This window comes from Arachis ipaensis, chromosome B2 (genome assembly GCF_059453495.1).
Source record: "Arachis ipaensis isolate K30076 ecotype BB chromosome B2, ASM5945349v1, whole genome shotgun sequence".
NCBI classification, from domain to species: Eukaryota; Viridiplantae; Streptophyta; class Magnoliopsida; order Fabales; family Fabaceae; genus Arachis; species Arachis ipaensis.
In genome coordinates this window covers 120082494-120103155 of record NC_142437.1, presented here as the reverse complement: position 1 = coordinate 120103155, position 20662 = coordinate 120082494, and the positions used below count along the sequence as shown (strand labels likewise).

The window sequence follows — 20662 nt, the reverse complement described above, 5'->3', positions numbered from 1 at the left end:
TCCATTGTTTCAGAGATTGAAAGTTGAAACCCTCTTGTCTTCACTTAGAAAAGTCGAGTGAGCCTTTAATTTGGTCAACTTTCCTTTTCAATCTTTATATATAAGTGTTGTTTATGGTGTCAAAACTCCTGAAAAATGACGGGCAAGTTATAAAATTGACAAGTGGACAATAGAATAATATTAATTTTTGGAGGGCTAAAATAAGGAAACATTGTTAACTTCCTCCAACCATCTTTAGGACTAACGTTAGTCTTTTAGGCTAATTTTTAATTTAAACCGTTAGATTATTTTAATATTATATCTAATGGTGTAGATTAAATATAAATTTATATATTTAATTTTATTAAATATTCCCTAATATTTAATGTTTTTACAAATAAACCTTTTCATTTTTCTCTTTTTTTTTTTTTTTTTTTTTTTGCAGATGGTCTCTTCTTCTTCTTATCTTCTTCTTCACCATTGCAATTACCCTTCTTCACCACTGCAATGAACCCCGGCACTAACAGCAACTACCAGGTCTGAATTTGTCTTCCTCTTATTATTTGTTTTGCAGATGGGGTCTCTTCCTCTTCTGATTTTTTTCTTCTTTTTCTTCTTATTCACCATTGCAATGAACCCTTCTTCACCACTGCAATGAACCCCGGCACTAACAGCAACTACCAAGGTCTGGATCGAGACTACCCATGAACGCATGCAAGTGTCAGATCCTGGATCGACATTATTCTGCACCCCTGCTCACCCCGCCACTAAAATTTGTGATGTTCTTCTCGTCTGTATGGTCATCGACGTCGTGTGGTGTTTTTCGAGGAGGAGGTATTTTTTATCGAAGGTGCCTCACATACATACACAGAGACCCAAAAAAGAAGAAACATGAAAAAAAAGGGAAAAAGTGTTTGCTGAAGAGAATGGCCTCAAAGGAGACCCACGACTTCCAACCATTTGTCAAGCATCAGAGTTGTTCCTTACTTCCCCAAATAAGGTTTTCATTTTTTTTTCTTTTTTTCTTACAATGTTTTTATTTTTATATTTTTTAGAATAACATAAAAAAATATTTTATTGTAATTTCTTTAATTTTTTAACCTTCTTCATCAACAGGTCTATGGCTGTGGCTGTTTGGGTTCATAAGATGCTTAGAAATCTGAAAATGATGGTGTGCCACACAAAAGATCAATGAAAAGACATGCATGAGACCAACTATAAGCTAATAGAATAAATCTAGCCATAGAACAAAAAAGGTCAGTAAATAATCTTGTATTTTTCTTAATGTTGTTGAAACTTATGGTTGAGCAGGACATCATTGAACTTTGTTAATTGGAGGGAATGAGTGAAGGATTATTGATGAATTTTTTTTAATAGCTAATTGGTGTTAAAAATACATTCATGAAAATACTCATATTTCTCTAAAAAGAGTTATTTAATGATAATAATTAAACTTATTTAACAGGGTAAATATGTATGATGTCAATTTTTACTCAATTTAATGTCAAGTATGGCATACATTGTCCTATTTTATGCATCGAATAGCTTGTATTCACTCATAGATATTGTTTGTATGCTTACGGAGAAAATGATTGTGAAACTAATGAAAAAAATCAAGCAAATAGAATTCTAAGAAGACTATTTATAGCTCAAAATATGTTCATACCACATAGAAAATAATATTAGCACTATGGTTAGGACAACAATAAAGAAAAAGTGATTTTACTAAAATTGAGTGAGAAAATTTGTATTAAAAATTTGAATGCCTCTGGAAATAGTTGTGATAAATATAACATGTGCTTGTATAATAAGAAAACTGTCAGAATTCTTTCTAAAGAGTTCATTAATGAGAAGAATCAAATCTCCTTATTTATGAGTGAAGGGTGTTTTCTTATATGGTAACTGGGTTGATTTTAATAGTTAATTCATGTCTTCATGAAAAGTCCTAGAAATATCCCTGATTATTTTAAAATTTAGCTTATAAAAAATATAGAGTTAGTTTAAACTTAAGAAATGGCTCAAATATGATGAAGATAACATATATTAGCTCAAATAAGTAATACACATACATATATACATTAAGTCAAGTTATGATCTAACCGGTTAAACTAGTATTTATTCAAATTCCACTTACTAATATATGGATCCAATTTCTTAAACTATTAATGAGTTTAGCTCAAAGGAGCTCACAGAGGCGGTTCCAATAAATTAAACTTATGAGTTAGCCAAACTTGTTAGAATAAATGTGTTAAAGTAGTTTTATATTTTATAGTAGAGTAAAATATTTTTTACATATGTGAGTTGAATTTATACTTGAGTTTAAAGTAGAAAAAAGAAATTACAATATTCATAAATTTAGTGTGTTGTGTTGAATTTATACTTGAGATTAAAGAAATTTTTTTTTATATATGTGATGCCTTGGTGTGAGATGGAGCAATTTATGCCGAGGAGGCATGAGTTCTTTGATAATTGGGATGTCAATAAAAGCATGGAACCATGAGTTAAGCTTAGGCATTGACTCTGCATCAATAAGGTTGATGGCCACAACTTCCTCAGCTATTCCAATCCAGTATGGAAGTCACCCATAGAAATGTCCGCAAAGCCAATGTTATCACCTCCAAAGAAGCGTTCCCTCAAGTCCAACTTCAAGCCTCTTCAGATTCTCTCGAGCTTCTTCTGCTGCCTTCTGTTGCTCTTCTCCTACCTTGAAAAACGCTGCCACAACCGTTGAATTTATACTTGAGATTAAAGTAAACTTTTTTTTTATATATGTGAGTTGAATTTATACTGCAACTTTCGTAACCACCCTTTTTTTTCAGTATTCTAAATTTGAATTTTAAAATTGGACATATTAAAATTTAAAATTTAAAGTATAAATTTTAACAGTTAGAGTAACGTCTAGGTATTTTAAAAAATTGAATGCTCATTAATGTGATAGCAAGTTTCTGTATTTGATATTGAATTAAATGTTTTCTGAATTAAATGTAATAAAATCTCGGGATATCTCAATTAATTTCACTCGATTTGTTTCCTGTAATTGTTCCTTTATAAAATCCATAACGGTCAGCCAGTTGTAAACCCTATTTGTTGTCAACCAACCTAACCTTGTCGGCAATACGTTTTACAATTTCAATGGCCACTGCAGAGAATGTCACTGCAGTTGCACCTGATTCGGTCTCAAATTTCAAGTAAATAAATTTACTTTTCATCAATTTCAATATTTACGTGATAGTAAATGTTTCTAATATTTGGTTGCAGGTTTGAAACTGACCCTTTTATGCGTATAAATGGTGTGAAATTTGTTGCAACAAGTGCAACCCCTACGCAAGATCCGACATCGCCGCAACTGCAGAATATTTCTATAGATGAGTTATTTCGTGCAATTGAAGTATGTTAGCCATTAGATTATATTAATCCAATAATCCAAAGGAATAAAATCATTTAAATAAGTCTCCACTTCCAACTTGATTAGCCATTAACGTAGACCTTGGTGCTGTTTATTTACAGGACTTGAGGAGAGATGTGAAGGAGCTAGGAGAGCTAAAGAAGTCTATGGAAGAACTAACCAAGGCTTCTGGCAACATAGAGAGATCACTCAAGGTGATGGAGTTTAAGCTGTACCATAATGAAGATAAGTGCAAAGACCATGATGAGTACAACACAAACCTACCTCCCAAAGATTCAGTCAGCAACGTTGATTTTACTCAGCAAAGTGTAGACAGGAACCCAATGATGACACCAGTCGCTGATCCACCATTGAGAAAGAGGTTGAGATGCAGCCCCGCACAACTCGACAATGATGTCACCATTGATATCTCTGATGCCGAAGATGATGCCACTATATCAGATAAGCATGAATCGGGGTTGTCTCAGGCATCACAATCTTCACGACTTGACAGCATTAAAGGAAAGTGCATTGTCAACCCTCAACTTAGAACCAAGGCTAAGTCTACAGCTTTTCTTGCCAGCAATTACTGCAGGACATTGCCGACTAAGGTAATGGAACCTTGGTTATTGAAACTTTGTCTTCAACTATTTTTTACTTACCAGCTTAACCTCAAACCTCATTGCATTATTTTTACCTAAAAATTGGATGGATTTCATATTCTAATGGTTATTTCACAGGTTGAATCCTCATTGACTCGAGAAAAATTGCTCACCTCCCCTTCTCCTAATATGCGAGTTGCTAAGATGACAAAGACAGGGGATGCCACATTATTTTTTGTTCCACGTCGACTTCCTGCTCAATCTGCTGGTGTGCCTTGCCTCCAAGGTGAGAGGTCACTGCCACAAGGCTCTAACTCTAACCAAATGGAGAAATCACGTTACTATAATGCAATGATTAAGGTGACAATCATTGATTACTGGTTTTGAATGGTCATATTCAGACCATGTGCTAAAATGTAGCTAAAGTTTGTTCAACTTGAAGGATTAGCATATGCATTTTGTGCAAGTATTGAAGATCCAAGGTGAGTTCCTCTTTTTCAGCTCATACTTGTAGGATTAGTGTTGTTGAACTATCTTATATGAAACATCTGAATTTCAGTGAGACCATGATTAATGTGGATGACACGATAGTAACTAGGGAAGAACTTGCTTGTCTAGCTCCCGGAAGACCAATCTCGGACAAGGTACCTACACGGCTACACAAGCTGTTTTTTGCATGTATTTTTTTTTTTTGGCTATGAATATTTGTCTCCAGCCATAAATTGCTTTACTCTCATTTGTAGATAATCAAGCTTGTAGTAATGAAGGCCACATGGAACCAAGCAAATAAGACTTTTTGGATGCTTCCGCCATCTTTTGCGGTAAATATCATGTTAACTTATATTACTTTTCTTTAAATTATGTGTAATTCATTAGAATGAGATCTCTTTAATCCTTTTAGGTGGAACATTTTATGAGACATTCACTGGATAAAATGAATGCTGCCTATATATATCGCTTTATGCCTGTCGCACCGGATCTTAAATTTGTGAGTGCATGTGAATTCTTTAATGGATTAATTTATGCAAAACCTCATTAAATCTAAATTTACGAGTTTAATGTGAAATGACCCACACATAACTATTCGCTGTTGATTTATGTGTCAATTAAGGAAGAAGGTGACCACTGGTATCTTATGGTCATTAGCTTATTGGATGGAAAATTATATCAGTTTGATTCTAATCTAAATGATGATCAAGTTGAGCCAAGACAAGAAATTATGAAATCCTTGGTGAGGTGTCCTTAATCCATTTCTTTATACACATGTAAAATAATACATAAACCTTAACCGTCTTGTCATGAATATAATTTTCAGGCTTTAAAATTATCAGATATGGTAACTTCTGGTCATTACCTAAAAGGTGACATTCTTGAAAGAAAAGATTTTATGAACTTTGATGTGAAAGAGGCTAGAGGGTGCCCAAATATCCTCAAAGATACACATAATTACAATGAATCTTTTATATTCATCTTTAATTAAAGTGATCTTTTATTGACACTAACATCTTTAATATTGCCACTGAACTTTTAGTCGCGACTCTGGTCTCTGGGTTCTTCAATGGTTGTCTATGAGAGAGAAGTTTAATCCCACAGTGTCGGGCATTGTAAGTTAGCCAAAGACATATTGATTAATTATATGCATGCTGAACATATTATTTAACTAATTAATCCATATTTGCAGCTAAATGAGCAATATATCCGTACATCTGTTGTGGTAGATCTTTTGTTGGGGGTGTTCAATGACCACAAATATGAGTTTCAGAAGAAGAGCAATGAGTTCTGGGTTACGCTTTAGCGTGAACAGCATGGAGAGCAACATTTTTGCATATTCAGTTATTATTTTCAAAATTTGCTTTAATCCTCAATTGTGAACGAGATTAGTGACATTTATAATTTATTTGTTGAATTATTATTTTAAAGGAGAAAGTTTGTCTGGTCTGAAAACTTTGTTATATTATTATATTCATAATAAATACAAAGATCAATAATATTTTGCTATTTTTAATTTAGGAGTTTGTTGGAACATGTGTGTGAGTTTACATGTGTGTGAGTTTGTTGTAACGTTATGATCACCTATATTCATCATGTGTTCTTTGCCATTCCAAATTGAAAATGATTAGTTAAAGATTCACACATAATTTTTTTTATTCCAGGTTCAGACACATGTCTCAACAAATACATAACCACACTATCATGCCATAGAAAGGATGCCTTTCATGCATCAAGCTTATATTCCCCCGAAATCTTGGTTTAACTGTTACTGCAACCATACATTAAATATAAGCTATCTACTTTCATGCACATATTCCTCAATAAAATTCATACAAAAGCTAAGAAGAACAGAGAGTAATGTCAGTATACAAAAGCGCAAGCAACAACCTTTCTGAAGGGTCCTCAAACCGTATTGAACCTTCTTCATAATTAACCCAACTGCACTTCTTTTACAATCTTTCACACTTTAACTAATCATAATAAGACTCTTCTTGCTGAGTTCTGCATCTTACAATTACAGGATCACAAAACCGTCTCTTGTAAGCCGTAACTCAAAATGTACTCATTATTGTAAATATACCAATCTTGTCTCAAATCTCACTTTTTTCATAGCAATTAAGCAAACTCCACTTCCAAGTTCATCATAAAAATTCATACACAAAGTTCAATTACTCAAGTTTTATTCAAATATCACATAATAATAATTTATATAATACTACATCGAGAACTCTTCACTAAGTTCCACGTCGGCACTTGCATCAGAATCTCCTGCCCAAAACTCTTGTTCTTCATAATCTTCTTCAAGATCATATGCCCAAAATTCTTGCAATATCAAATAAAATATTGATCAATTTCCACTCTTATTAATGAAAATTATATAATTAATATGTTGTGGTACGCAAATCATTAAAGTAAGTATTACCATTTCTGTATCTGCATCCAAACCTTCCTCAACATGGTTCCTATTTATACCATAAGAAGTTGCATTGGTCTGCTGCTGAATGTCCTTTGCCAATGGACAAGATTTTTTATTGTGCCCTTCCATACGACAAATACTACATCGTTGTAGTTTTCGTTTTACCTTCTCACCAGGACGACACTTAGACCTACAATTTTGTGGATTCTTAGGAAAAATACCATCTGAATAATCAGCTTCAGCACCAACTTGCTTTTTTTGTTCATCTTCAATCTTGAAATCTTCGATTAGGCTCATAACAGTATCTCGAACAAGGTGGAATCTCTCCTGCCTTCGACTAGCGACATAGGACAACTGCCAACACCAATCCATCAAGCAACCATATTGACTCAATATTATAGACTCCCAAGTAACGCCACTTGAATCGAAAGTGCTTGTCTTGGCATTCTTCGACCATCTTGTCAACACAAGAGACTTTGGCAGCTCAAGGATGTTAAGAAACACCAGCACACAAACTATATGCTCACACGGAATTCCAAAAGAATCCATCCTTAAGCATGAACAATTAAATTTTGTCCTTTCATTATCTACAGACACCTCCCATGAACTATTTAGACTTCCATATTTAGATATTGTATAAAGTACAAATGAATCAAATGCCACATCTTGCACAACCTTCATTCTTGCAGCCCTAACAAGCATGCCTCGAAATATAAAAAAATCTCTCGTGTATAGAAATTTGATGCAGACCTTTCCAGAGGTTCTAATGCTGTTTTAAGTACTGGAAGACCAGATATGGAAACATAGTCAGCTTCAACCTCCTTATATCTTAGGTAGGTAAGACACCGCTTAAAATGCTTTATGAAATCAACCAAATTGTATTGAGATTTAACATATTTTGCAATAATAGAGTGCAAACCTTCACATCGAGAAGTTGTCCTAAATCCTGCAAAAAACTTGCCTCGAATATGTGCAGTGGCCCACATATGCCTTTTCTCGTACATGTCAATAATCCAATTCTTTTTAACTACACCAAACTCCTCAACCATTCCAAACAACTTCTGCTCAAACACACTAATTTCATAATCTCCTAGCATGCACTTCTTAAACATAGATGTAAATTTTGGGTTTCCAACATTACTTGTGGCGTTCCGAATGAGGTGCCAAGCACATAATCTATGATGGGCATTTGGGAATACCGTCTCAATTACAAACCTCATTGATGGAGCACCATCTGTAATCACAGATACAGGTGCTTTTCCCTTCATGGCTGCCAATAATTGTTGTAATAACCACACGTAGACCTCCTTACTCTCATCGGTAACTAGAGCACTTCCAAATACCACTATTTGGTTGTGATGATTCACACCGGAAAATACTACTACCGGACACAAGTACTTGTTCTTCTTGTATGTCGCATCAAAGGCAAGCACATCTCCAAATACTTCATAATCTAATTGGCTTCTTCCATCACACCAAAATAAAGCTCGCAATACCCTTTTAGCATCAACTATGTGCTCATAATAGAGGTTTGTATCTTCAGATTTCTGGTTTTTGAGGTATCGCAATACCGCTCTAGCATCACCCAGGACATGACGCCTTCACCTAGCAATCTCATTATACATATCCCTTAAGGTATAATTAACATTTTCATAACCACCTGCTTGATTAGCTAACATAGCATATATATGGGGTGTGCTAATGCCTGCATCCTTCATGTTGTTCATTTGACTAGCATCAGCTTTTGCCATTTTTTTATGTGTAGGAAGAAAACCAACTAACCTAGGATCAAGGCAATCATGATTGTACGATTCAACAAACAAAGCCACATGCCATCTTCCAGTGTAAGCCACAAAACGAACTACAAACCTAGCCAGGCAACCACAACGAGTCTCCGATTTTGGCTCTCTTTTTCTGTTTTCCATATTATAATATTTCTCTGGTCTAAATCCCTCACGAGAGCACACAAACAATTGCTTCACATATTCTTCTTTGCTATTTTTTCAAGTCTTACTTTTTCTAGCACCAAAACCAACAGATTTTGTATAATGGTTATAGAAATCAAATGCTATCTGAAGATTAGGAAAATGAAAACATTCCATCTCATGAGCACCTATGTTCAGAAAATCAACCATGGCAATATTTTCAATATCTTCTATTCGATATAATTCATCCACCTCATGTAAAAAATCATTCCCATCAAATATTGCTTGAAATTCTTGCTCCCCTAAATCCTCAGAATTCACAGCTTCCTGCTCAATTTCATCTTGATACATTCCTTGAAATTCCTCTGTATCATCTGACTCTTCTATCATCTCATCAAAGAATACTCTTTCTTCCATTTTATCATCCACTTCAAGATCCTACTTAGTAATTTTATTTGCAACCGGAAAAATATAAAACAAATAGTATTCTAATAAATCAAAGTGCAGAGACCACTAACATGAAAATAATAGCACTGTTCTGGTTCTATATTTTTTTTAACTTATTAAATTCTAAAATAAGTAAAATAGAAGAAAGCGTTGAAAATGTAGAAAACAATCTCCCTTATGCTATTAAACTCAATATCGATTAAACAAACAAAAGGAAGAAAAAACATCAATGGCCAAGCAGAAAATATCGACAACTATGTACAAGAAACGGATTTAAATTTATGAAAAAATGAACAGGAACCATTAATGTGGAAGGAAGAAGAAACTATGTGATAAAATACAATATTCATGCAATAGAGAGGACTTACCGGTGGTCGCACTTCTCTTGTGCCACTGTCGAAACCGCCATTGCTGCCTCCATTATCAGATGCGTGCTCCATATCAACCCTAAGAGGTTTCAGAGTTTCTAGTGTTTTGTTAAATTAGTCATTAATATAATTTTAATTGGCCCAATAAAGAAATAGGGATATGATGGTAAATGACTAATATTGGGTTATTCTTGTAATAAATAAAAGATATAGTACTAATATTATAATAATTGACTAAGGGTGTTTTTGTAAAAAAAAAAATATAATTGTGTTAGACAAACATTAAGAGGGACCAAGGTAAATGCCACCATGCTTTTTAATACAACTATTCCTTGCACCAATTTCTCCAATCAAGGAATATGAATTTATTATTTTTAGACAATAGTAAATTAACAAAAGTGCAGACTAAAAATATATTATTAAATTATTAAATTAAAAAAATAATAATTAAAAATATTGGTAAAAAATAATAAATTGTGCTAATTCTTAAGCTTTTCTCTTCTCAACTTTCCTTCTAGTTGACCAGCCGCTCTTTGTCTCTCTTATAGCCAATAATTCGTCGTTTCTTCTTCCTTCATTTGCTGACAATGCTTCGTTATCTACTTTTTCATTGTTGTTTTCCTTGTCCTTGCCTTGTTATCTCCTCAGTTGAAGTCATTGCTTCCATTCATGAGTCATGGCCCTTTCTCCATTCCTCCATCGGAAGCAGACCTAAAGACCCATGAACCGAGGTGTGGCAACTTGTGAGACAAAAAAAATAATGTGTTTTCTACCCTTTATTCTCCAAATTATTGCTTCACCTTTGGGCTGAAATTAATATTTAATCTGTGAATAAAGGTTTGATACTATTCATTTATGTATCCAATTATACATTATTAAAACAAAATTTTGTCAACATAATTTTTCTATTTTGTGATGGATATTTAAGCAAATTTTTTATAATAATTTCTTAGTAAGTGTATGTATTAAAATCTTAAATGACATGCTTCTTGTAATTCTTCATAATATCCTTCTTATTGTTGGGAATTTGGTGTTAATAACTCTTCAAGGCCATGCCATTTGTAATGATTTTTTTATTGTGCCTTATTTGAGGTTTATAACTTGAAAAAAAAAATTGATAAACAATGGGGTAGAAGAACACCCAAAGGAGCTACATGGAAATCACTCTAGGAAAAGAAACTCTTACTAGATTAATCATAAAACAAAGAGATACAGGAAGACAAAGAGGAAAAACATGACATCCATATTGCAAGCTGTGTCCCAAAGATACTAGGCAGTCAACGTATGAATTTTTTGCTTTTTTGAATTCATAGTGCAGACGTTAATTCCTATCGCGTGCTGCAGCGACTCCTAATGACTGCAACTAAAGGTTTTGCGGAGTGTAAGCCCACCAATTAATGAAGACAGAGATTAATCGCTGGCTTAGAATCTACTTCAATCTCCAAATTCGTAACAGCAGCCCATGTTCTTTGCCAAATCCAAACTCAAACAAAATTGCCCATAATTCAGCCAAAGTAACAATGCAAGAGTCTAGATTAGCAGTGAAACAGGCTAAAAACTTATCCTCAACATCTCTAAGAATCCCTTCACAAGAGGCTCTATCATCATTAACCACTGATCAACCTGTATTTAGTTTAACAGTCCCTAAACTAGGTGGGTGCCACCTAATTTGCCGTTCATAAAACTCTCCAATTGTCCTTCTCACACGACCACATTCCTCTTGGGCTAGATGGTAAGTAATCTTTAGCAAGATGGAACACAAGATCGTGGATTTTATCCTCATACACTGCATTGGTCCTATCAAAATTATAATTATTTCGACGTAATCAAAGAGTATTCAAGGTGGTTGCAAAGAGGAGGGGCCATGAAACCCCTTTAAAAGGAGAATGGTTCGAAAAGTTCTCCACCAACAGCGAGTCTTTGATGGACTTAGCTTGTTTAGTTGAAGAAATTCTCAGGACTCAATCTGTTGTAAGCTCTTCCATGTATGATGTGCAACTTTGGAATCACGTACTACATGGAGCAAAGACCCAATTTCATTACAAATAACACAACGATCGTCTTCAGACATATGTCTGCCATGGCAAAGTTCGTTCGGCAGGAGAGCTTCGTTGGCCATTAACCAATAGAAATTAAATAACATAACCACTGAGAAGCCTCTATCCCTCCAGATAATTAAAAGTTTCTAATTCTAACACTATATATATATATATATATATATATATAGACCTAATTGAAAATTTCGCGAAATTATAGGACCAACAGAGTAACTAAATATTTTTCTATTTATAACTACGTAAAACTATTTGACCTAATCCCAAGGCTAAATAAAATCAAATGATGCATATTTTACGTAACATGAAATATGTATAAGTATCACGAACATTTAGTTTCAGATACAATCATTGTTCATCATCAATCATGCATGATGATGTGATTGGAAACGTGAATCTGCTAACAGAAATCCTTCTCCGGTTGCCGGTTAAAGATGCGCTCCGATGCAAGTGCGTGTGCAAGGAGTGGATGTCTCTGATCTCGAATCCCCAATTTTGTTATTGGCACACTCTTGGATTATGCCGCAAACACAAACACAAAAACAACCCTAACCCTAACCCTTATTACCTTTACCCATCTGGAATGTTGTGCCAAAAAACACTCGATTGCTTGAGGGATAAGAAAGCTTGCGTGATCCCATTCAACAACTGCAGCAGGTTCATGCAGCTCAATGCTCATGTTAAGTTCGAAGGAACACTCAGCTATATTCTTCTTCGATCATGCAATGGTCTAACACTCTGGGATAGTATCCCAATGCCATGGTCTAACAAACTTGTTAAGCAATGCAGTTTTTACATAAACAACTCACCAACTGGCCGTTGCGTTCGTATAGACAAATTTGGCTATGAATATCGATTTTCGAGGCCATATCTTGCCTTCGAACCTTGGAAATCTCCTCACTATAAAGTTATCTTTTTGGAATGCACAAAGACCACGCCCAAGATGAGTGTTTATTCGTCACAGACAGGTTCATGGAGTAAACTTGATGTTCGTCTTTCTTTCCCAAATAAAAATTTTGATCCCTGCCATGATGATGGTGGTGTTTATTGCAACGGCGCTATACATTGGTACGATCATTCAGCGTATCTCGATATTGATCGGCTTTGCTTTAAGAAATTACCAGTATTACCAATACCACGTACAGGGTTATTACAAGTTAAGCATTTCGGAGAAAGTGGAGGGAATCTGTACTTAATTATAGAGGAATGTCGTTACAGTGGAAGATATGATTTTTGGGAGCTAAAAGAAGATTACAGTGAATGGATTCTAAAATGTCATGTAGATCGAACTTACGCTGATCCGTTATGTGTTATTTGCCAACCACCAAATGAAGATGAACAAGAGGAATCAATATGTGCAATTCTGTTAGTTGGTTACAAAAAACTAGTGTCTTATAATTTAAAGAATCATAGCTGCAAAATTTTCTACGAAGAAGAAGATAACTCTTTTGTAGATGTTAAAGTTTACCCATACTTTGAGACTCTGGCAAGTATTTGATGATATTTTTTTTTTTATGTTGGGAAAAGAGGATGATGGATCTCATTATTATATTTGGTGACTTTTTTAATGTATATGTTTTGTTGATTTCAATTGTTTTTTTATGTCTAATTTTGTTGCAAGAAATAATTTAAAAAGAAATGAACAAAATATGAATGGAGATAATAATTTTCATAAACCAATATACAATATACACACATATGTTTAATAAGGTCCTTTCTATTTACTATTGTTAAAAAATACTCTTTGTTTAATATTCATTTTTATATTTGATATATCAACGTACGATGAATTATAAAATATTTTAAAATAAATATTTTAGGATTATTTTTTTAAATAATAATTAACAAAGATTTAATTACAAGTTTTTGTCTAATAAAAAAATTAATTATTAACTTTTAAATTATAAAAATTTAATAAAATTATGAAAATTAACAAAAAAATTAAATTTTTTAGAATAACATTATATAAACTCTATAAAATTAGTCACTGCAATTACTAGAAGGTGAAAACTCAGGTGCAATCGACTTCATGTGAAGTTGATAATTGAGAGCTATTAAATAAAAATTTAGTCAAATCAGTCAAATCATTTAAGACTCTTAATTATCAACTTCACGTGAAGTCGACTGGTTTCTCTTTACTAAAAATATTTAATTAGAAACGTGTAAACTAGTTCGTTGGCCTATAATAATTAACTCTCTCCTTCTCGATGACTACAGATTTTTAGCAAAAATAAATGTAGTTTTATAAATGGTTATTTTCTGAAAATGTAGTCTTGTCCATGGATAGTAGTTATGGCTACGTCCAGCGGCCGTGGCGACTCCTTTCTCTTTTATTCTTCTTTGCACTACCACTAAAACTCTGATTATATTTGCAGTTGGATTCATCTTTTCTTTTTATCCTTTTAATTTGCATTATGTATGAATGTTTTTTTAGAGGGAGATGCTACACATACATACATAATGTGTCTAAATATACATTATTCAAACAAAATTTTGTCAAAAGAATTTCTCTTTTTGTATGTTTATGCAACTTTTATAATTTCTTACTAGGTGTATGTATTCAAATCTTAATTAAAAGACAATCTTCTTGTAATCTATCTTTTATAATATTCTTCTTGTTGATGAGGATTGAATTGGTGTAAGTCATCAAGGTATACCATATATATATAATTACGTTTTTTTATTGTGCCTTGTTTGGGGTTTATGATTTGAAAACATGCAACAACTAACTTGAATTATTATAAACACAATTGGCCATATCGGAAGTAATACTTTCAAATTTTGTTTTCGGATTTTCGCATTGTTTAAGAGATTGATACTGTCTTGTTCTCATTTAGAAAAGTGGAGAGAGCCTTTCATCAACTTTTCTCTTCAATCTTCGAGTATAGGTGTTGTTAGAGGTGGAGCTTCGTCTCTTTGGCAATGGAAGGTCATATAACCCTCCAAATATTTTATAAATGCATTAGTAGCATATAGATAGAAAATGAAATTAGCTTAATTGGCAATGAGCTGGCTTGTGTTTAATTCTCATGTTTATCATTTCGGATTAATAATGTTATAATGGGCAATGCTGGATTAAGTTTAACAACTCAACAAACTCATTTTTTTGGTGTCTAAACCTATGTTTAATACTAACACAATCTCATTATCGTCCAACGCTTTGATAAAAAAAAATAACCTAATTGAATACTATGTATGTATTGAGTTATACCTGTGTTGTTTTTCTGTTCTTATGTTATCTGTTACATGGAGTTGTTATAAGTTTTTGTTAGGATGGTTTCTATTTGATTTTTTATGATTAGCTATTTTTACATTGGTAAGGAATATAGAGAATCTTTCGATTGGTAAAGGATATTTTTTATCTCATGAAAATTATGAACAATAAATAATAAAAAATATATCAATTATATAACATTTTTATAATTTAAATAGAGATCCAATGCGTTATGGATTGTCATAGTTTTTTTTGTTATCTATAGATGGTATTTTAAAAGCTGAGAATAACTTCATTCAAGTTGTCAATAATGAAAAGGCAGAGAATGGAGTCATAGTAACTTTTTTCTCCATTACACAAATCTTTTTTCTCCATTATACACTGATCATTTCATTCATTCACTCACTCTTTTTTCTCCTTCGAATTCCTATTTTTTTTTTCTCTTCCTAATTCATTCCAAGACCTCAAAGCATATGTTTGGATTAAAATTTACAAATAGAAATTTATATTAAATTGATTTTACAAATTTAATTTTAATAAAAAGTGAGTTAATGTTAATATAATTTATATTTAATAATTTTATATTAAAATAAATATTGTTTTGAGTACATTATTTAAAATTATATTTAAATAAAAATTACTTAAAAAGACATAAATTTATATCGTTGTAAACTATATTATTTTAATAAATTTTGACTATAATTTAAAAAAAAAAACTTAAATATATGTGTTAAAATTTAATACTTTATCAATACTATTTTTTAGTACTCTTTAGTACTCTTTTTGTATTTAATAAATTTTTGTCATTTTCCCATTTTTTTCCATGTTAGAATATCCAAATTAATATATACATATTTTAAAAATTATTATATTTATAAACAAAATTCTATCCAAAAATAAAATTATTATAAGGAGACTTATTAAAGAAGCTCAGAAGGCGCCAATAAATAATAGTTCAAATGACATAGTCTTTCCATACTCAATTAAAAAGTTGTGGGTTCGAATCTCCTATCTTTAGTAAAAAAAAAAAAAAAAAAAAAAGGGATCAGAAGGCAACAATCATAATTGATCAACCACGATGACATGACCGTAGTTGTGCTATTTGTGGATTATGAACGATTAGGCCGCGAGAGACCGGATTAAAGGCTAGGCCGCTAGAGGCCGGATTTCAGCCACAAATGTCAAAGGGGCCAGGCCTTTCACTCAAATTTAACGTTTGATGGAAAACATCGGCCTCCTAACAATAATTAGTTACCTTTATTGGTTTTTTTGTTAACATTTTAGTTTCTTTAATTACAATTGGATTTGACGATTCTATAGACACATATGCATATTATTATTATTTTTTATTAATATATTTTTTTAGTAAGAGTACATAAAGAATATATAGTATATAATGTATAATAATTCAGCAGATATTTTTTTTACTAAAGATAAAGAGACTCGAATCTGCGATCTCTTAGGTGAGTATAGAGAGACTATGACAATGAAATTGGGTTCGAATCTTTCTATCTTTGGTAAAAAAAAATATATTTATTGAGTAATTACATTTCATATACTATGTATGTATTTTTTATGTACTCCTATTAAAAAAAATTACAACAAGTTAGTCAATCTAAGTAACACAGAACATTATTTAGGAATGTCTAATAAAAGTAATAAAAAAAGTTAATATTAACTAATTAAAAGTTAATTTGCTAAACTTTTTAAAAATTTATTATAAATTAAAATGTTCTATCTAAAATTAGTAAGAAAAAAAATAAATGTTTACTCTTTACTATTATTTGACATGCTTCGATACAATTTTTAACCACTTTTTTTTTTTGTTTTTCCCCTCAACTTCACATAGAGGATGGCGTCAGGGGATAAAAAAATCATATATTCATATAGCAGCACAGAAATAATAGTAATCCTTTCTATTATGCTTAAATAACGTATTAGTTCGGTTAGTTACTTATTCATAATGATGCTTGATTATAATTTTGCTACAACACATCATTTATGTTGTCCCTAACTCTAATTGATGCATATGATTTAAATAATGTTTTATCAAAACAAGGTAATATATATGGATGAAATTGAATAAATATACACTAAGATTGTTATTTTCTGTTATATGGTATATATAAGAAGATATTCTCAATTTAAAATTATGAATCTGGAATTAGATACATTATTCGACAGAAATATATAAAACAGTAGTTTATATATATGAGAACAGAGTGTTATTTGGTGTTAGCAAAGAAAAGATGTCATTGAAAGGTGTTAAAAGAAGATAATGTATTTGATATAAATAGCCTCAATTATTATGAGTATTAATTTGTATTGGAAAGTGAGAGATGAATATTTGATTTAACACTTATCATTGGAAGTCTATAAATTTTTTGAAAGGTAAAAGTTTAGTTATGTTGGTGTCTCAAAAGTGAACATTTAATTATTTTTTTTTTGAATATTTTTATAATTTTTTAGACCTTACTTTACTGCTGATGCAGGGTTCTTTGTGTTTGATTTTGATTTAATTAGTTTTGTTTAATTATTTAATTTATTCTTGATCATAATGTCAAAGAGAATTTTTAATTTTTAATTTTTAATTAATTAAAGATTAATTTTTGTATATTTTTCCCTTTTTTATATCGAAATTGTAACTCAGTAATCTAATAATGGATATACTACAAGCTAAGGTTTTCTGGTTTGGTGGGACGTTCTAAACTAGTGTTCTATATGTTAGAAAGCGATACTCATCATGAGAAATCCTCATATGGAGTTACTATTTTGGTCCTTTCATATCTCATTCTGGATTTAATTTTGATTATTATCCTAGTCTAAATATATAAGAATAAATTAATTATACATTTGGCTCATATCTTACTCTAATTTTAAACTTCAAAAATTCATGCATATTCTTCTTTTGGATATATATATATATTAATTTCAATTTTTTAGATATGTGCATATAAAATATAAATTATTTTTTGAAAGCATTTAAAATAAATTTTGATATTAATAAAAAATAATATATAATATAAGAACAAAGTTAAAATATGCTATTTTTAAATTTATTTTAAAATATAATATAAGAACAAAGTTAAATATGCTAGCATGTGTTATTTAGATTTTTTTTTATCATTAATAATAGATATAGATTTACTTTCATTAAAAAAAAAACATCCTAATTTGAAAGCATTAATTTTTCGAGGAAATCCATATCCCGAAGGTAAAACTCCACGGCATTATCAAGTTCAAAATTGAACCTAATGAACTTCTGATCTAAATATGTTAAGATGCTGCATTATGTTACCTAGATTATTTTTGTATTAATAGTAGATGTAAGTTTACTTATTTTTTAAATTGTAATTTGATAAAATTTATAAAATTAATAATTAATTGTGATATCTTAGATCTAGTTTTCATAAAAAAGATTTAAGTAAATCTGCTTTTATCATTTACTATAGTAAAAAAATACCTATATCCTTTATTAAAAGAGATAAAAATAGGACTCCAAATATTTATATAAATCAAGTTAAAATAATATTTTATTTCAATTGTACTAAGATTAAAAGATAATTTCTTTTGTTATTCTTTAGTAAAATTAATTTAAACATGGGTATCTAAGATGCAAAATGTTGCTATGTTTAATGTCTGAAGGTGTTGTGGGATGAGTAGTAGTTGTAGTTGTTTCCAACAAAACTTTTGATAAAATTTAAATATATTTAAATATATTAAAAAAATATTTTTTTATTTAAGATACTATTAAACACAAAAATCATGTATATTAGATGAATATTGTATTTTAAATGTGTCTAAAATACAAATATAACAACTTAATAAATCAGTCTGTTCTTTATATAATTAACAATCATGCATGGCGTGAATTCTTTAAAAATAAGTAGAGAGGCTTCAATTTCAAATAATAAAAATAAGTGGTAAATATTCTTGAATTGATAGTGAATTTCATCAAATAATCTTAAAGCCATTAAATCTCATTTATTATTTTTTCAATTCTTTTTAATGTTTGTTAGAAGATCCAAATTATATATACATATTTTAAAAAAATATATATATCCATACAAAAAATTCTATCCAAATCCTTTATTGAAGTTCTCAACATCTTAGTAGAATAGAAGAAATTAAATTCACGAGTAGAATCGAAGCACGTGACATCAATTTCAATTCAGTTAGAAGTTATCGGAAAATGAAAATGAGCATACATGGAAGAGTCGCGGAAATTGGAAGGGAGAGGAAGAGGTATGCATTGGCGGTGGTGGATTGATCGGAAAGGAGCGGCGAGGTTGGACAGGAAGCGGAGGAGATTGGATGGATGGAAGGGTAGAAAGCGCGAAGACGGTTGCGGAGGTAGTTGGAGTAGAGTGAGACGATGGTTACGTTGCTGGTTTTGGTGGATTCGGTTTCCGCCATTAAGTTTGAAGTCCCACATCGGTGATGTATGTTGAAGAACAAGAGTTTATATAATTAATGAGAAGTAATGATGATTGCCAAGTATTGGTAATGTTAGGCGTTATTATGTTGCAATTGGACTTGAATGGGTGTCTGTTGATTTGTTTTCTCGGTCACTACACTAGCCCTTTGGCCTTTTATTTTTTTTTATAATTGAATTTTTCTAACAACAATTAAAAAAAATTGTCTTCATATATTTTCTTTTGCACAACCATTAAATAATCTTTTTTATTCGTATTTTTTTGGAAAACAAAATTTTAAAATCAAATAAAAATTAAATTTCACACTAATAAAATTTATAGCTAATCAATTTAATCTTTATAACTTTTAAAATTCATTAATTAAGTCGAATTTTATAACTATTTAGAATAAACTAGTAAAATAGTACTCCAAAATTTATATTGACAAAAAATTCACAAAAAATATTAACAACAAATAAATCTCCTTATAGCTTTTAAATTTCATTAATTAGGTCGAGTTTTATAATTATCTAAAATAAACTACTAAAATGGTACTCGAAAATTTATATTATTGACAAAAAAATTTACAAAAAATATTAACAATAAATAAGCCTCTAAAAGATTTAAAAATGAGGCGAAAAGAATCAGATATATATATTTTTAAAATAGATTTTAGAGATCAAATTTTTTATTCAAATATTTATAACATTGTTCTAAGTTCTTCGCTTGACAAGTCTCACCTCGGTCATATATATATTAGAGTACACGGGTTTATAAAACTTATGAGAAGGTGTAACATTTTTCGAACTTAATATCGTGAGCTTGTGACCTGAGTAGGGGCATTATTGTGATGGAACATGGGTTTGGATATTCTTGGTTGGGCTAAATGGGTTTGCAATATGCTGTCCTGTCCTCTCCAAGTTGAGAGTTGGGTCTCGGGACTTGGGTGTAGGCTAGAGGGTAAAGGGTTAACAGGCTGCTGCACCCTCGGCCCACATGGCCTGGTATGTTTTGCTCATAAACCATCACTTTTTTTTTAACTAATTTCTTTTTAATAAAAACTTTAGAAGTAGATTATAGTTGAATTTTTTTTAACAATTAAACAATGTTTTCCGTTCATAATTTTCTTTTGCACAACTATTAAACGATGGAATACTTTTTTTTAACAACTGTTAAATAATTTTTTTCATCCGTAATTTTTTTTGAAAAATACTTTAGAATCAAACAAAAATTAAATTTAACACTAATAAATTATCTAGCTAATCAATTTAATCCTTAAAATTTTTAAAATTGATTAATTAAGTCGAGTTTTATAATTATCTACTTTGACATTGTTAATAAAATGACAATAACAACGTCGTGCCA

At 31.1% G+C, this 20662-nt stretch overlaps 3 protein-coding genes across 10 annotated transcripts; 2 read left to right on the top strand and 1 right to left on the bottom strand.

The window, feature by feature from the left end:
* Positions 1-423: 423 nt before the first annotated feature.
* On the top strand, positions 424-5896 carry LOC107628575 (uncharacterized). 6 transcript variants are annotated; one of them, XM_088504062.1, is made up of 14 exons: positions 424-516; positions 654-979; positions 1096-2750; positions 3238-3367; positions 3487-3975; positions 4105-4326; positions 4415-4448; positions 4526-4610; positions 4710-4787; positions 4868-4954; positions 5078-5197; positions 5282-5327; positions 5498-5570; positions 5648-5896. In XM_088504062.1, coding segments are annotated over exons 3-8 (888 nt in total). In that variant the 5' UTR covers positions 424-516; positions 654-979; positions 1096-2748; the 3' UTR covers positions 4537-4610; positions 4710-4787; positions 4868-4954; positions 5078-5197; positions 5282-5327; positions 5498-5570; positions 5648-5896. The 6 variants fall into 6 exon arrangements, with proteins under 6 accessions (XP_088360188.1, XP_088360190.1, XP_088360187.1 ...); XM_088504064.1 differs by lacking the exon at positions 5282-5327 and having other exon boundaries at positions 1096-2729; XM_088504061.1 differs by lacking the exon at positions 5282-5327 and having other exon boundaries at positions 5082-5197.
* A 568-nt stretch (positions 5897-6464) lies between these two features.
* Positions 6465-9698, bottom strand: LOC110269079 (uncharacterized). Of its 3 annotated transcripts, none has more exons than XR_015904769.1 (2): positions 9615-9698; positions 6465-6780 (listed from the first exon to the last, which is right to left on the bottom strand). XR_015904769.1 is itself a non-coding variant. In XM_088503514.1 (2 exons), the coding sequence occupies exons 1-2, from the start codon at positions 9684-9686 to the stop codon at positions 8878-8880; spliced, it is 432 nt and encodes a 143-aa protein (XP_088359640.1). The 3 variants fall into 3 exon arrangements, 1 of the variants encoding a protein (XP_088359640.1); XR_015904768.1 differs by lacking the exon at positions 9615-9698 and adding an exon at positions 6881-7183; XM_088503514.1 differs by lacking the exon at positions 6465-6780 and adding an exon at positions 8878-9237 and having other exon boundaries at positions 9615-9686.
* A 2337-nt stretch (positions 9699-12035) lies between these two features.
* On the top strand, positions 12036-13166 carry LOC107627928 (F-box protein At5g07610-like). The gene has a single exon (XM_016330736.1). It carries the CDS (start codon positions 12036-12038, stop codon positions 13164-13166), a length of 1131 nt encoding a protein of 376 aa, XP_016186222.1.
* Positions 13167-20662: the final 7496 nt, after the last annotated feature.